Source organism: Ciconia boyciana, chromosome 2, assembly GCF_034638445.1.
Source record: "Ciconia boyciana chromosome 2, ASM3463844v1, whole genome shotgun sequence".
In the NCBI taxonomy this organism is placed as follows: domain Eukaryota; kingdom Metazoa; phylum Chordata; class Aves; order Ciconiiformes; family Ciconiidae; genus Ciconia; species Ciconia boyciana.
The window spans coordinates 136,909,291-136,927,504 of record NC_132935.1 but is presented as its reverse complement, the minus strand read 5'-3'; the positions used below and the strand labels follow the sequence as shown (position 1 = coordinate 136,927,504).

At 34.5% G+C, this 18,214-nt stretch overlaps 1 protein-coding gene across 6 annotated transcripts in view; it reads right to left on the bottom strand.

Annotated features, from left to right (window-relative positions):
- Nucleotides 1–18,214, bottom strand: part of DGKB (diacylglycerol kinase beta) — a 325,820-nt gene that overhangs the window by 206,989 nt on the left and 100,617 nt on the right. For all 6 annotated transcript variants that reach the window (XM_072851476.1, XM_072851474.1, XM_072851471.1 and 3 more), the window contains 2 exons: nucleotides 14,613–14,686; nucleotides 7,392–7,466 (listed from right to left, as the gene is read on the bottom strand). In XM_072851476.1, the coding sequence (XP_072707577.1) occupies nucleotides 7,392–7,466; nucleotides 14,613–14,686 (149 nt within the window). The remainder of the gene's footprint in view (nucleotides 1–7,391; nucleotides 7,467–14,612; nucleotides 14,687–18,214) is intronic.

Below are 18,214 nucleotides of genomic sequence, written 5' to 3'. Positions count from 1 at the left end.
AAGTCTGGAAAAAACAAATAAACAAACAAACAAACACCAAAAGTAGAGGGTTGATGCTAGCATTAATCCAGATAGGCAGAACATAGACCTAAACCTCTGTCTCCCTTTTCATAAACAAGCATCCTCACCATATGGCTATCAAACATTCTTTTTGTTTTGACTGTATATTTAATCTTCATAAAAAAAGTATAACTTCCCAAGAAAGGGGGGGATTGAATAATCTGACAAAACCATATTGCCAAAAAAATTCTCAGTAAGTTTCATTCATATTTCCCCTGGAGCATTTTATATTCATACACAGTGAATTTTCTAAACGATTTAGATAGTACAGCATTAAGTTCACATGACTTTTTATCTTTACAAATTTAAATATAAAAATGATACATACATTATATAAATATATAATACATAAAATACACAAAAATAAACTATCATATCCCTTACATTGTACATTTGCATATATAAATATAGTGTATATAAATATATTATAACAAATATAAATATTTATAAAATCAAATTAATTTATAAAATTAAATAGTTATATAATTAGATATGTAAATAAATCTCATTCATTGAATTCGAATGTGCAGCCTACATTAAGAGTTGGGAAGGGAACATGGTTTTCTCTTTGTAAGGTTTCATTCAAACTCAGTAAGTGTTATAATTGTAAAGAAAGAATTTGACAGATTTCTTAATAGAACTTAAGGTAAAGAGTAAGTATTGCCTATCAAGATAGCTTTAGTCAATTAGTGTTTTAATAGCACCTGTTACCTCTTATTCACAGAACATTTTTATATGGTTTGAAAAAAAAAAATATTGTTGGAGCAGAACTTAGTAGAAGTGGTTTGAAGTGGAAATAAAAAAAAATGGAAGTCATTGTAAAGGCTTTGTGCACTGTCAGACTAATGTAAAGGAACAGAATAGAAAATTTAGTCCTATTTTCTTATACTGATTTATAAAACTGTACAAGAATTCTAGGTATATATAATAAACATCAAATAACATAAAAATATAAAACAGTACTTACAATGGGTCGCTTCCCCAAAAGTTTTATCTCTACTTTTAAAAAAATTATTATTTTTTAACAATTTAGAGAATTAGTCTTTACATAGCACAATATGACAAGTATGACATTAAGTACAAAGGAAAAATGTCCATTATATGAATAAGCTTCACAGAAATTATGTCAATAACCTTGACAGAAATTAAATAGGATATGAAAAACAGGTAAATCAGAAACTTCAAAACATGTATTTTATTTGTATCAAATTAATTTGTACTATAAATCACAGAGAATCATTTAATATAACACATTATTTTGGTAATTTTTTTTTTTCAATGAAGAAAAATATTGCCACTAAAAAAAAATGCCCCTTTTATTTATGGATATGATAATAGGTATATAAACTTTTATACAGATTTGATTTTTATAGACATTATAGTAAAAAGCTTTCCTATATCATAACATAGGTCAGCTGAGCTGGAATGGTACATAAGAACATTAGGCTGGTACAGACTGTAACCCAAGTTACACCTATTCTTCAGTCACTGGCAAAAAGGCAGTAAGAAAGATCAGCAGAATTTCTACTAGCATCTCCTACCACAGGACAAACAAAACTCCTGACACATTTGGGAATAAAAGATGAAAAGCCACAACTATACTAATCCACAGAAAGACAAAAAAAAATATATGACTGCATACTAAGGCCTTAAAGCAGTAGGATATTTTTGCTAGGTGAATTGTGAGATGATTCGGAAGATGAACCATTTTTCTTTCTACTGAGAAAGATCAATAAAACCAATCCCTAAATGTGGATTACAAGAGACTATTATATTTGATTGTATTTCTATCATCAAAATTGACAAAATCATATAATTCTTGCCTGATGATCAAATTCTTATATCATTAAACCGCAGCTTCCCTTTTTTTACAGTATCTCCCAACTTTTCACATTCTATAAATTTCATAAGCACCCACATAGTTCTTAGTCCATGGTCAATAATTAACATAGTAAATGGGGTCAGTCATAAGAAAACCTATCAATAGATATCTTCATCTCAACAGCTCCCTTCTAAATTTAGACTGTTTTAGACTTCCCTAATTCAGTTTCCTATCTGCTGGAAGTAAAACAAATAAATTTAAACCACTGAAGGTGTTTGATACCAGCCTATTTTTATTTTATTTTGCCAGACACGAGGATCATACACATAGGGAATTATGGAGTTTCTGCCGATAAATTAGTAATTTCTACCTGAAAGATGCCAACTGTTTCAACTACCTATACTACTCTAATTCAGTTTTTCATAATCATCTCATCAAATCCATATGAATGCAGAGAAACTATTTATGAATAAAACACCAGTGCTAGAGGACTTAACTATTTGCTGTCGAATCATGCATTTAATTGATTTATGCCCAGATAAAACCCACACGCACACACCCCCTTATTCTTATAGAATTGTTTTACGAAATCCTGTCTCACAATCACAAAGCGATTCAATATATGCTGGGCAGTGGGTGGAGAAAAGATGCTGGATGTCACATGTTCAGAAGTAACTTAACTGTGATAGTAAAAAACTTATTTTGGGGTGACCTCAAGAATGTGACAAGAGCAAACTAATAAGCAGGCTAAAGGATGTGGCAGAGGCTTTTAAAATAGATTTCAAACAAAGGCTGGAAGGGTGTGGCAAACTCACTACTGAACAATTACAGTGGTTAAGAGAGAGGTGAATGAATCTGGCTCACAACTTGGGAAGTCTAGACTGAGATAGGAGTAGAAATTGGTGATATTTACAATATTTAACGATTGTGCTATGTATGCAGCAAACACCACAGATGTCACACAAGTAAAAATATGGTTAAACAGCTGTTTAAAACGTATCTCTAAACCCAAGGTTTAAGTTTCACATGTGAAGACTTACTGACTTCTAAGTATTACTGACTTAAGGTGCACAACTGTAACTTTAATCATTAGAGTACAACCAACCCACTATGGCTTGCTTTGCCATTCTTTGGCAAAAATGTAATTCTTCCAAAGAAATATGGACCAGGTTCAAGGTTTTGTTCAGGAGAAAATAACTATGCAGTTATATTCCTGGTGTATATATCTTCCCAGTACCCTCTGTATATTCCAAATGTCCAACAGCAAAGAAATGCTCTAGCAATCAATTCCAATAATCAGGGAAAATAGTGTAATTTTCAAAATAGGCCTCCTGCTTTGTGAAGTTATAAAGGCCCAGGTGCTGTAGATTCCCAACTAAATTACAGAGTAAGTTGTAGGGATTCAGTTTGGCTGTCTTGGGCATCTTTTAAGTGGACAGAATTTAAGATTTAAAAAGGCCTGTTGAGGTAAACTTGCGGATAGAATTTAAAAAATATATGCTCTCCAAATTAAATGCTTAAGAGAGTTACAAAGAAATACAACTTTTGTGGATATAATTTCTATTATAGAGTATAAAAATAACATAAATTAGACATTTTAAATAATAGACTTAAGGGAACGGGAGCCTTTTCAGAGGGACAAAGCCTTTGTGAAACGTTGACCTCTCCAGAGAGTCATGTGGGTCTCTGGCTCGACTGCTATTCATCCAGCTATTATTTACCTCTCTGTGAGGTGAACAATAACTGAATTTCAGATTCTTCAAGATCATTAAATCCACAATAACAGTTGTTGTCAGAAGTAGAAGACTCCTATAGAGATATAACAACCAAACAGCGAAACTCTTTTCAAGGCTAAAAACACAGGTGCTAGGCACAAATTACACAATGTATCAGCCTGGCAATTTTCACGTCACTTTGTTAACTGTGGCAGTCTGTAACTGTGGAGTACCTTTTATGCCTGCCTTCAGCTGCAGAGCTTACAGGGTTTCTCCAGCTCACCCGTATCTCTCCCAAATAAAGAATGTCTAAACCATTAATTATTATACCAGTGTTTAAAGTATACTGTTGCCCTTTGGCTGAGAGCTCCTTGATTTTCAGGCCTCACAGCAGGTCAGTTTCCGTTGTTGGAAAGGAATCAATGTCAGAGAGTCGGCTGCCGTGCGATTTATTTGCATCATGCACATATTTCTATATAGATTATGTACATGAGTCTTGACATAAAAAGCTCTGAAAACCTTAGCTTAGGCATGCCAAGAAGCTACAAGAAACGTCTTTGTTGCTGTCCTGCAGTTCTCCAAGTACCAGCCCATCTATTATGAAAGTAGGTGACACATCCACTTAACTGCACATTCAGATAGCAGTACTAAAATTCGTTGTCAACTTGTTCAAAATATTTTTCTGTTGACCTACTACATGCCAGCATATTTATAAAAAAATGCACAATAACTGATATTATGAAAAGTGGGGGGGGTGTGTGTTTTTTGTTGTTGTTGCTGGGGGTTTTTTTTAAGGATTGAAAGGGAAAATGGAATGTATTCTTTCCAGGTTTCAAGGAAATTCAAATATGGGACTCCACTAGTGGCCCTTCTTCCTCTGAACAAAGATTATTTTAACCCTGTTACAGCTCAGGTCTGCTAAGGAGCCCTTTATTCCAACACATTTCTGTGAAGGAACACGGTTATCCCACTGAGAAGGAAGAACGAAAGAGCTAGTGATTGAGCTGTTGACTCTTTCAAAAAAATACAGCAGTTTCACAGTCCCCCTAAGATTTAGGGTTTTACTGGTCTCCTAGTTCTCTTGTCTTTCTCCCTGTTATCTAAACAGGAGTTATTTAGATTTTTGACAGAAATTAACTAGAAATATTAATTCACGTTAGCCACAGATGTTTGGAAGTCGAGTTAAAAAACTTGTGAATGTTATCTTCTTGGTCGATGACAGCAGCCCATCAGAAAAATACCATCATAAATAAAAACCAAACATTAACTTGTGGGTTAAAGCAGACAGTTTGGCTCTACCAAACCCATGCAAATTCTACCCTAATATAAGCATTCTATAGGTTGAGTAAACATGCCTGAAATTAGTATTCAAAAGAAAAAAAATCTCAAAATCGACTCAATTAAAATCTATTACAATAATCACAAATGTTTTAAAACAAATTGACATTATGTTTATCCCTTTCCATTCAATAACAGTTATTGGCATGAAGAATACACTTTTTTTTTTCTGTGTGCTGTACAGTCCCCCACTCTGTTCCATTTCAATCTGACACATATAACAATATTAAATAAATGTAACATTTTGATTGGCAATCCAGTATAACTGGCATTATAGAGATGGATGAGTGAGTGGACGGATGGGCAGGTTTTATTAGGTAATCCAGCCCTCGCAGAAAGGGAAACAAGGACTAGTAAGTGAAGTACGGAGTTTATTCAACTGCTCGCTTAAGGGACAAATTATATGCAGCCTACATAGTATTGCCAGGGGCAAGAAGTGATGGCAGAAGATAAACTGGAAATTTAGGATTATTCATTTCTGTTGAATGAATAAAAAAAATACCGAAACAAGCTTAATAAAATGCAGTGTCTGTTTGAAAATTAATTAGAAATTTCTTCAAAGTGACTCTGAAGTAAAACTATTTCGATTCCTAATAGCAAGAGAAATTGAAAATATTTTCTGAAAAACACTGTCCTGGTTCAAAAGACTAAAGTTTAAATCGCTTCAGTGCAGGGTTTCAGTTTGAACTTAACACTGCCCTCTTGTGCTTCTGCCTTAAAATACATTTTCCTTTACATCACAAGATTCATCAAAACCAGAAGCCAGTTAGAGACAAAATGCAGTCAGTAAGTGGGGTTTGATTTTTTTTTTTTTAGATTTTTTTTAAAAAAGGTTCAATGAAATAAGATTAATTTGAACAAAACTATTTCAGTTGTTTTACAAGTCGTCATCTCAATCTCTACTATGGCATTTCTATTATACCATATGAAAAAAACAATATTGGCTACTAGTTTTGTCTCAGTTAAAATTTCTTATAAATTCCTGAAATAAGTTTATGCAATTTTTCTAGTCTACTTACTCTTTGGACTAAGATTACTTAAATTTTTCATATGTGTCAAGACTAGTATAACAAAACACAAACAAGAAATACCATTTGAGACATAAAACAGCCATAGCATCCAGGTACAGGATAAAATTACAGGCATGAAAGAATTAATGCATGTCATTATTTCAATTTCTTGAGCAGGTTTTGCACCATTCTGCAGGTTGCACATTAGCTACACTGTAGTGCAAGATATCCTGAGAATCTTAACTTCAAAAAAGATTGGGCCCAATCCGCTTTTCACTTTCATCAATGCCATACACATCCCAAGTCTAACGCAATAAATGAATGGAAAGCTGACCGAGAATGGTTCTGAGAGAGAACAGCTTCCTGCATATTTGGCCTTAAAACCAGCAGTACTGGCAGAAACTGTCAGAGCATACTCTTTCCAGTAATATGTGTATGACAACTGAAATATAACTTCGCAAGGCACAAACCATGTACATTTCTACCTTCATCTTATTTTCCTCCTACTTAAAAGAAAAAAGTCTAAACAAATAAAAACTCCCAGGATTAAAAAAAGAAGTATTCCAACAACAGCGTAAACTTCACGTCAGTGAACATGTATCTCCTAATAACCTTCTGCAACTCTTCTCACTGATGTAAAATTTCATGTATCAGTGACATAACTAAATAACATCCAATACATACAAAACGATACACAGACCAGATGTTCAGTGCTGGTCTGTCTGTTTTCTTCTACCAAAGTACCCACTACTTAAAAAGGAGACAACTTCAGGTGGCAAAAGTTGATATTTGATATACTGCAATTCTCCTGTCTTCACATGAATGCAAAATAGGAAGAATTATGGAATAAGCATGTTAGGCAAGTGACTGCAACGCTACCTGGTTCAGTAACACTTCAGTCCCTGTAAAAAGTCACTGCCAGCATAATCTAGCCTGTCCAGTCATTTTCTGCCCACTACATCCCCAAGATTATGGAATTGATAAGGAGTGCGCAGCCAGTGTCATTTGAAACAAGATTCTATATCCAACACATAAGAATATATATATATGTAAACTATATATATTACACAGACACATATATAAGTGCGCATATACGTTTATGTAAAAGAAATGGATGTCCTGCAGGTTAGTCTTTGAGGCTGCTTGATATTTGTAACTAAAGTAACCCCCACATGAACTCAGGTTGCTGATATAGCAGTAAAAGCTGCAAATAGAATGAAATTTATCACACTGTTCTTATAGAGTACTGCATGGTTATCAGTAAAACATATGATACGTAGTTTTATTTGAACATGTAAACAAATAATACCTGTAAATTTCTGCAGCCATTCAGAGGTCTGCAGTGTTGATACATTCAAAACATGCTATATGTGCCTCAGTCTGTTCATTTGATTATGTAGCATTTTATTAAATGAGTTCCTGGTAATAATATTAACTGTGACTTACCCTGGCATTGGTCCATTTCCAGAAAGACTATAAACTTGACGAGGATTTAAAAGGTACTGAAATTTTCTATAAATTCTGAAGAGGTAAAAGAGACAAGGATAAAATATTTACTTACATGTTTGGATTTTTTTTTTTTTAAAGCTATCAATGAAAGAATTAAAGAAGTTAACACATACTATGACTATTTGAGTTGCAGGATCTCATTTACAAAACAATAAAATATTTGAATAAAGCAATTATAATTCATACTTATAGTGCATTGTGGGCAGAAAATTGAGACAGAGGTGCTACAAGCTATCTACAATTCAAATGCTGTATATAGACAGGAAAAAAAAGTAGGTAAGGAGGTATAATGATACAAGAAAAGGTGAGTCAAAAAAGCATTTGGAAGACCACATTGGTTCCTATTAAAGTAACTCCATGGTAAAGGAGAGATTTATTCCTGAAATTTATTGCTAACACAAAATTACAAGTATAATTAATTGTAAAAGCAAATTGGCTTTGCCACCCACCAAAAATGTCCCCATAGGTTGAACAACATTCTGAGAAAACAAATCTATTGTCAACTACATCTCCTTTGGATTATTTTTGAATGGGAAGAAAATGAAAATGATTCAAACCCATTGTTTTACTTAAATTACACTTATTTTAAAATTATCTGAATAACAGGAAGCAATTTATTGATACAGCATGAAAAGCATTGTCATACCCCATAAGGGACCCCATTTGTTGTCCCACCCGCAGCAAATATTTCTTTAAATGGCAGAATATTTCAAAAACTGTAACTTTATTAATTTGAGGTTACTTGTCCTAGAAGTATGACAAACATTTTGTTTCTTCATTACAAATATTAGAAATGTAATTTCCTACATTGACTATAATGTGGTAGCTGCTTCATTTCTGACGTAGAAATAAGTAAGCACATGAAAGAGTTGGAGCTCAGAATGAATAAATATATACCTGGGATCTATGACAATAGTTTAAATTATAAACCCCTGTTTCTTGCTTTTAATTTTAATGTTTCTGTCCTGAAGCTAATTAATATTTTAATGTTTTTAAGAAAGCATTTGTTTTTCCACTGAAATATCTCTTCCTTTTTACTGCCTTAAATAAAGTAGAACCATAATAAGAGCTGAATTTTAAGTTAAAATGTCCACATGTTTTCAAATTCAGCAAAATAAAACTGTTTAGACACAGTCTATGTGCATATTGAGGACTTTTTTTTTTCCATAATAGTAATGCATAATTTATCAGGCTAGGTAGAAGACAAAGGTGTAAGAATACTGAATACAAACAAATTTATAATTGTCTCTAAAATTGCCAAATTGGAACACTTTCTTAACTTCTCAATTATTTAGCAGTATCAGCTTCATCATAAAGAATTGTATTCAAACACACTCACACAATCTATTCCTGATGCCATTCCTGACAGAAAAAGTCAATGTGAAATGACTGGTTTCACTTTGCAAGCATGCACACAACATTGTCAATGGTTGTGATGACGACTAAATCAGACATCTGACAACACAGATTTATAATACAGAATATTTCCATTTCACTTTCAGCATCTTACCAATGTAAAAAGATCCTATTTTTAATTTTCTAGCTAGTATGTGTAACTTGCTTCTCAGTGACATATAGGATTTAACCTGGTCAAAGGTGCAGCTGATTTAATTTGTGTAGCTGACCATAAGAAGGGCATGTATTGTTATGAAGTCCAAAAAGGCTTAAGAGTTATTTACTTAAAAGTTTGGTGCTACAAAACATACTAGCCATTACCTACACTCACAATACTGTTGTTAGGTATCAGTCAAATATTATAAAAGTCTTCTTAATAAAGAGGGAGCTAGGCATCTCTAGCCAAAACCCAGAAGTCCACCTGCAATAATGAAGAGATTACATTGAATCCTACTTGATTCATTGCATGCTATTCATAGGTACTAGTCGAACATCAATACCAGATAATCACTCTACAATGACTCACTGTAAATGACAAATCATGCTTTAAGTTATTATAACATATTTATGTATGCTAGTCTGTGTAAAATTCATAACTTGATGGTTCATTTCCATTCATACATTCTCCAAAAAAGAGGAATAAACTGTCTATGAATTTTTGCCTTCACACTAAGCTGTAACTAGATCTAGCAGCGTGACACATGCAAGACAAGGAAATGGACAGTAATTTAGCCTTCCAGTTTTATAACTACAGTACCAAATAGCCTATTGATACTGACATGTCTCTGAATGTCTTGCTTCTGCATGTAAGGAAGGAATTGGACATGGTTTCCTTGTGACTGGAGATTTGTGCAGACAAAGCCATGAGGCAGTGTAGTGGGTAATGCCCCAAAAGACAGCTTTTTGTGATAGAGAGCAATTTCATGAACAAAGCCAGTTCACGAAATTCCCTCTTGTCCCCGCCACCTGCAGCTGGTTCTTACCCCACGACACAGTTTATCAACAAGCAGTTGTGCTTCTGTAACCATTTGTGGGGTTATTCTGTGATCTGGAAAACTAAACAGATCCAATTTAAAATACAAATCCTCAGAAAAGTTTCTCCATTGTCATTTTTTCCCTTCACTTCAATCATGCCTGTGATCTCATATGAACCTGAAAATAGCTGCACTAGCATAACTGAGGAGGCAGGAAATTACAGCAGGAGTGGCCAAGAGGGCTGGGATCATCTTTAAACAGAAAATACTCTTGAGTGCACCTTGGGCTGAGTTAGACTGAGCTATCTTCTGAAGTCATAAGATCATTACTTTAGATAGATAAAACCAGACAGAAACCCATTGGCAATTCAAAACTGGCAGTAAAGTTGACTACACTGGGGAAGAAGTTGGCCATAGCAGTGCCTTCTGCCAACTGGGGGATGCATCTTCTGTCATTGGGGGGGTGACTATTCGAGATGTGGTCAGTATAGGCTTAATCTAACCCTAATGGTAGAGAAGAAAGAAGCCGAGGACTCCTCCCCAAAAGTAAAAGAATGCTAGTGATCTTCTCTCCTAGATATACAATATTTGAAAAAGATCATTTGAAATTGCTTCTACATTTTGTCTCAATGCTAAACGAAAGCTTAGACATCCAGATTAATCAGAGGGTAGGAGGGAAGAGCTACTCTGAACCAAAGTTATTTGAAAACAACAAAGGTCAAACATATCAACCTGCACTGCACAGACACTGAACGTGGAGTCAGCAGGAAACGTCAGTGTACGGAAGCTGATCTCCAGTGCATCCAACCGCACATTTGTCAAGGAAACAATTGTTTAAACTCACCTGCTGGTCAGGCAAATAAATTGGAAAATGGGGAAGTGGAAAACAAAGTAATGAGTATAGCAAAACAACAGTGTGATTTAGAAGGACTCTTATGTGAGAAGCATTACCCTTAACAATAACAGTCTTTAGAAGCACTAGATCCTTGTTGTATATTCTTTCTGTTGAAAGAAACTATTTTGTCAATGATGTATTGAATATATACATTCTATTCATAGATTATTAAAAGCTGTTGTCTTGATTAGTCAGATCCTAAACGCCGACATACAGGACTGGTAGCTCTAGGATGAGATGGATGTACTGCAATTTTTTTCTGATGAAGTTAACCACATCTGTCCATTTTATGCACGATCACTGAAAACATGTTACAGTGTGATATAGCCTGAGGAAGACACCTGACTGGGTTTGCTGAACTCCTATCCAATCTCATGCTTAATTAAAATCTATTTTTGGTGCGTGAAAGGCTTAAACTCATCAACTTTAATTCTAATTTGCTACTTTCATCTTAATAAACATTGAACTATATTTTTGTTATATTATATTATAATCATATGTATTATCCATTGGACTAAATCATTTAAGTCCAAATAACTGTAAATGCATTAATGTTTCAGGTGATGGGCAATAAGTATTAATTGCTCCATTGAGAAGAAAGTATAACTGGGTTATTTTCATAGTTCTTTATTTTGCAATTATAGCTGAAAGTCATAGCATTGGTTTTTAAAAGAGAAACTTATTCAAGAACATGATATTTATCACTATACATTTTGCAAAACTCTGGCTTTCTAACAGAAATTAAGTTTTAAAACACATCGATAAGGTAATTAGATATGGTTGTAGAGAAAGTATTTTTGTGTTCTGAATGCACTTTTTCTACGTTTGTTTCCCACCACCCCTCTGTTCCAACATTCAAAACCAAAAACTAAAGCACCTAACTTTTTTTACCTTAAAGTGACCCTCAGTTCTTTTCCTTTGTATTTGAGAGATTTGAAAAAAATTGCAAAATACAAAAGGAAATGACAGAGTATTATTGGGGGAGTGCATTTATTCAACTGGTTGTCAGATGGATGCATACACTCTCTCCAAGTCTAAGGGCAATGAAATGGGCTGGGTTACCATATGGCAAGGCATAAAATCTCATACGGGGAACTGTGGGAACACTGGAGTCTTGACAGTATCTGCAATAACCTTTCTGTGTTCAATGAAAGTCAATTAGAAATCATAACTTCATTCACCATAATCTCTCAAATACAGAAAATCCTAAGTAAAGAATGAAGAATAGCTTTCAGTAAAAGATCACCTTAATCTGAATGAATCAAGATAAAGAAATTCTCATCTACAAAAATTAGTAGGTTGTGGTTTGGTTTTTTTCCCCTCACTGCTGTGGAAATCTTACTTTTGTTACAGCCTATCCTCTACTCCTAGCCTCTCAATACCTGACCAGATTACAAAATCGCTACAGTCAAAAAGCCTGACTTGAATCACCATAATTGTGCATTTTACATAGCTATTTATGTCTTCAAACGTTCTGTGATTTTACTTTTCACAACATATAACTGCCACAAAATTGGAGGGGGAGGGGAGGGGAAATATGGGGTTCCTCTCTTTCTGGTTACTAACTGTAGAGCAGTCAGATAAAAACAAGGAAAAGTTAAAAAGTTAAATATTATAGTCCACTGAAAATGTTTTCATCCCTTAGATTAAATCTTCAAGCTAATATGCACTCTTAACATCCTTATTTTATAATTTTATTATGTTACTGGTATTGATATGAAACATTAACACCTAAAAGGCAGAGGGCAAATCCCTTCTCATAAAATAGTCCATAAGTGGAAAAGTACTCCTTTTTTTAACCTTTTTTAATCTAGTTTTAGATGTAACCATGAGATATTATCTCCTGCTGGCGAATGACTTGAGATATGTTTACATGACTATGCAGTTGACCTTTTGATGTGCTCCTCCTAACACAGAAATATTGAGTGCAACCTTGACACATTAGTATGCAATTTAACATTTTATTTTGTGTGGCATCAAAGCCAATTTAAGAGATTCTCATACTTCACTATAGTCAGTTGCTGGTGGATGTCCTCATGCTATACACTTCATTGTTTAATGACACCTGTAGGCAATAGTGTTAGTGAATGGAGCGTGTATAAGGCATTCATTTTGTAAATTCAAATCATTCCTGTGATCTGCTGGGCCTCAGTAACAGTTGCATTAATGTAAACTGAGAAGTGTCAGACTGCAATACATGAATGGGAATAGGAGTTTGGGAAGGGGATCAGGTTTTAAACTTGCTTTTACTCTGGAGAATATCTAACATTAAATGACATCCCTCGTGCATTAAGCCCATTCAGATAGTAACACTTGGGACCAATTATGAGCTGGAAGCTGAAAGATGTGAAACAGCATTTCCTTAAACTGTTTCTAGGTTATAACTAATATGTAAGTGCAGCTCTCTAACCTGCCTCTCACCTATGTAATTCCAGACTGGATCCCTGATCTACTCACTTCATATCTGTACTACATAAAAGTCAGGCTGAGTGCTAGTGCATTACCTTCCACAATGTCCCTGACTGCACAGAAGACCAGGGCTACCTCACACTACTACTGTGTCTGAATGCTTAAGATGGCTCATACTGTTTTGTTGTGGTTGCAAAGGCATGTTCTTTAAACTGTTTAGAATGAATCTTTTAGATCATTAACTGCCTTTGACACAACTAGCATTGTTGCCATTGCTGCTATCCAGGTATACTAGTCCAGGGACTACATAATCAGCTCCTAAATGACAACCTGTTCTCTCAGAGATCTTCGAGTGCAGTTTTGGTTAAATGTTCTTCAGCTTTGAGAATTCCCCTAACATCTACTCTGTGGAATTTTGTCCCTTTTGTCAGTTTACTTTAAGGGACACTGTTTGAAAGAAGTGATCGAACGGAGGCAGTGGGGAAGAGGTAGGGAAAGCTGACCCACTTGCAGTTCACTTGCTTGGTTCCAAGCTTTAGAAACACACTGGATCCCTCCTTTTGTGCTTTTGGGTACCCACATCACCCAGTACCCACAGGTGTCATCTTCAGCCTGATCTTGGCCAAAAGACCGTAACCCTTTCAAGACTTGAAGGATAAATTACAGCACTGACATTGTAAGCTAGGCTATAAAAATTTGGGGACTTACGTGATGATCAAAAATGGCCATATTGTTAGCACTTGTGATTCTGAAATACACTGCAAAATCTGCTCGGGGGTAACTAATTCATCATTTCTGCCTGAGTTTGATGGACAGAGTAGGAGGAGAATGCTCCTTACCTGTTTTATCATGCCTCTGATACACTAACATTTAAACATAAACTTAGGCATTTTGAATTTAAATCAATATAATTATGACATATACAAAATTAAGCATGTCTTTAAAGTTTGTGTGATTGGACTTTAATACTTTAACTGGATTGTTAGAATGCTTCCTGTCTACAGAAATCAAAAGATTTCTTCACTGTAGGAAATCTTATGGAGAGGCTGGAGACTCTACTCACTAAATCTTTGAAAGGCAAGTCATACATTAGAAAATAGAATACTATTTCCAATTTAAATTATTGGCCTGCCTGCATAATTATTACAGAGATTAAAAGAAAACTGTTATAACTTCAAAGTTGCAGTGCAAAATATAGCAACTCACATCTTCATGCAAATCACACAAAACCATACACTGAATATAGCTACTTTTTCTGATTTGAAATTAAACTGCTGTATAGAAATCATTCTAGTTTTTAACCGCAGAATTTGTAACTATATGCTAGTGTGTACCTCTTCTAAACAGGGCAATGAGGTGTTCAAATGTGAGGCATAACAATATAAAATGTTGGATTTCTTTTCATATACAAACTTTTAATGTTCATTTTTAAACATATCACAGAGATAAGAGAGGGGGAAAAAAAAAAGATAAAATAAACCTTACCTTTCTCCTTGTTTCCCACCACTTTTAGGATTGACAAAAACTAAAAGTGGATGAGTGCCTGGAACTGGAGTGATCTAAAAGAAGGGAATAACACAGCCACTCATTAATGCTGTGTGTTGCATTCATTTTTTCCTATAGTAGACAGAAAACAAAAAGCTTAATGCAAACTGTATGTTATGCTATGTAATCCAGCTGGAAGCAATTCCATAATTTGCAATAATCCTCACTTCATTAATTTGCCACAAATTGCAAGTGACTTTTTTTTAAACGCTGTCTGTCTTACAGCTGTGATGCCATTTTAACCTATAATTCCATTGAAATATTGATATATATAGGTTACATCCAACAATAGAGAAGAAAACATTAAACGCAAGAAATGTATGACTGATTCTGACAGTAGAGTAATTTCCTATGGAAAAAGCTATGAAGAAACTGTATTCTGTAGTGAGAAATGATACTAAACTATAAAGGTGAAATATAGCTATATGACATTTTAAACTTGACAGAATAATTTTTAATTTTTTTAAAAATGACAGAAACCTACAATATTTGATATGAAATCACACACTTCTTAAAATGTAACAAATATAACAATAATGAGTTCCTTTAAACACCTTACAAAGCTGGAAAACTTTAAAAAGTAGAGGAGAAAACATGTGGAATAAAGACAAGCCGGAGGAAAAGAATGGAGAGGAGGATAGACTGAAGGAAAAAATTACTTCTACCATGTTTTTTAATTCTTTTGTGCATGGAAAGTTTTACATGTTCACACTAATGTTCAGCTTTACAAACTAACACCTTCCTTCAAAGTAATAGTGTTAGTCTGCACTTTCAGATATTTTAAGACATGAGTGTTTGCTGCCTTTGCTCCACAGACTTTGAAGAACATCAAAAAATTACATCACATGATCTCTCTCTAATATCTGTTTTTAAACCATAAATCTAGACTATTCATATTAAAAATCATCACTCTTAGACATACAGCAATTCTAGAATGTTTAAAAGCATATTAAGAGTTCAAAGTCAACATCTCCAAAGTCATGCACTAACAACTTGAGAGGTGAAGCTTACAACTGTCTCTGTTTCAAAATGATACATTGAAAGCTTTTGCTCCAAATCCTTATTCATAATTTCTGAAATAACAAAATCTTTTCAGCTGAAGATTTCATAAAATGTAATTTAAGGCAGAACCCAAGAAACGTGACAGCTAAGGAGTCATACAGGCATCCTATAGACATAGGCATATAATCCTACAGGCATCTAAAGGCACTTTTCTTCTAGTAGGAAGTATTAGGCACTAGTCTGTCAACTCCATCCATAATTTTACAAACAATGGATTCAAATCTGTTCCAATATATACAAGAAATAAGGAAAAACTCCAGCAAACTCAGTGGAATTAAACCTAACATAAAACCAACCCAGTATCACATTCTGTCACAGCATATTGCTACAGTAAAGTGCTGTATGTTGAAACATATATCAAATTGCAGGATATAGTGAAGGTTGTCATATATTTAATTTTTATCTACTGTTTTAATCAATTTTAGTTATTTAGCCAATTCCCATGATGTTTGTTCCTGTGAACTAAGTGTAAACCAATGGTGCTCATTGTGACAGAGATGGACTACCTACTGAAATCCCTTAGGACGCAGGTTAATTAATGAGACTCATCCTAAGGTTATACATGATCTATTACTTCCTCTAATTAGAAATAATAATCCTGATCATTATGCTGGTTAGCTAGAAAGAAGTAAGATGAATGTGCTTAACTATGATTAATTGTCTTTGAGTCGTGCAGATCTCCACTGCCACTAAGTTATCTGCTCACTGCTGTCTGATGGAAGGAAGGTTTGGTCTTGATACTTTTCTCAACAAAAGCTAAATGATTAACTTATTTCTATTTTAATTATTTTATTTTAAAACTTAACCATATTATTACAAGTAGAAAGTTTAGGACCATCTAATAACCAGTTTGTATTCCACTCAATTCCAAAACTAGGTCTCTTTCAATTAATTTCTTACAGCTTTTCCAAATTACTTTTCTAGACAACATAGAGCTTTCCATATAATAAACAATGCAACTAAAGATTAGACTAAATTGGTGAACATTTTCCAGCCTTAATCTAGCATGATTTAAAGGCAATCTCCACAAAGTTACTGGAAAAGTGACTTAAAAAAAAAAAAGTGGTGGACCAATTGTATATAGCTTCTCCCATATGAAAACAGAGGTCTCGCAGGAGTAGTACGATTTCCTGAGTATCTTTGATTTGTTATCTTGGGAACTTAAATCATTAACAAATGCAGCTGACATCATGATCAAGTTTTCTGAATAAAAACAGTTCCAAAAAAAGTCACAAAAATCCTTTTCTTGTTCTTTGAAATCGTTGAAGATCATGTTAAAATGAGACCATGCCAGCAAAATTGGAGTATTAGAATTACAGTAGCATGCTTTGGCCCGATATGGGACAATTAGAGGAGTAGACTTTGATCAGCTACAGAAATTTTTTGCTCCAGACCATCTTTAGGCAAAATACTAACATTAATTACCAGTTATATTTACGGAATCTTATATCTTTGTGGAAATAGTTCCAAAATTATACAATCTGTGAGTGAAAAAAACTCTAACAGTCTCACTAATCTCAGCCTTTCACTATGGTATCCTTCGAGATCCACTCAGCCTTCACAATGATCAGGTTATCATTATCGATACTGACCAAAAATGTAATAGTTGTTGCTAAGGTGGATTCCTGTTACTCCACACCAATTTTATCCAACAGAGGAAAACAAAGACCACAGTATAATCAGCAAATTAGGGTCATCACTGCAGAATTATTTCTAACGTTACCACTATGATTACTAGTATTGCATCGTGCACTACATTGTAGATGTGGCATTACAGAACAATACCAAGCACTTCAGAACACACCTTAAATCCATTCAACAATTATTCTACCATCTTAGTCCTCATTCTTTCTTCCTCTCCTTCTCAAAAAATAATAAATAAAAGCAATGATGAGTCCTAGGCTTTGGATTCATCATGGAAAGAGAAGATAAAACATAAGTTTTGGATCATACTAACAAACTTATAGAAAATCTTATGCCATAATGACCTGAAAGCAGAAATTTTAATAATTTAGGGTTTTGTGCGCAAGAGTCAGTGGTGCTAGGAGTTTGCTATTTTGAACAGACCAGGCACTATATCCCAGGCACTGTATCCCATGAGTGGGAAATAGAGACTTGAAAAATACCTGAAAATATACTATGAGCATAAGCAATCTAATGCTCGGGGTAAAACCACAATTCATAATGATACATGGTGCTGCTGCTGAAAGGAGATGGCAAAGATGCTCCTCTCTCTAGGGCAGTTGGGCTCACTGGAATTGCACAGATATCACCCAAAAGGTAGAAAACTCTGTGTGCTTCCTCTAGCACCAGTTTATTAGAACAACTCTTCACACTGCGACTGATTAGACAGAACTTGAGCTTTCTGTCAGTGAATACTCTAGCCCTTTTGCTTCATGCTCTATCTGTCATGGATGATCCGGATAGCGATGCAGCCTGTGAGGATGGCAAGTACAGGAAGAGAACCTTGAAAGCCATGG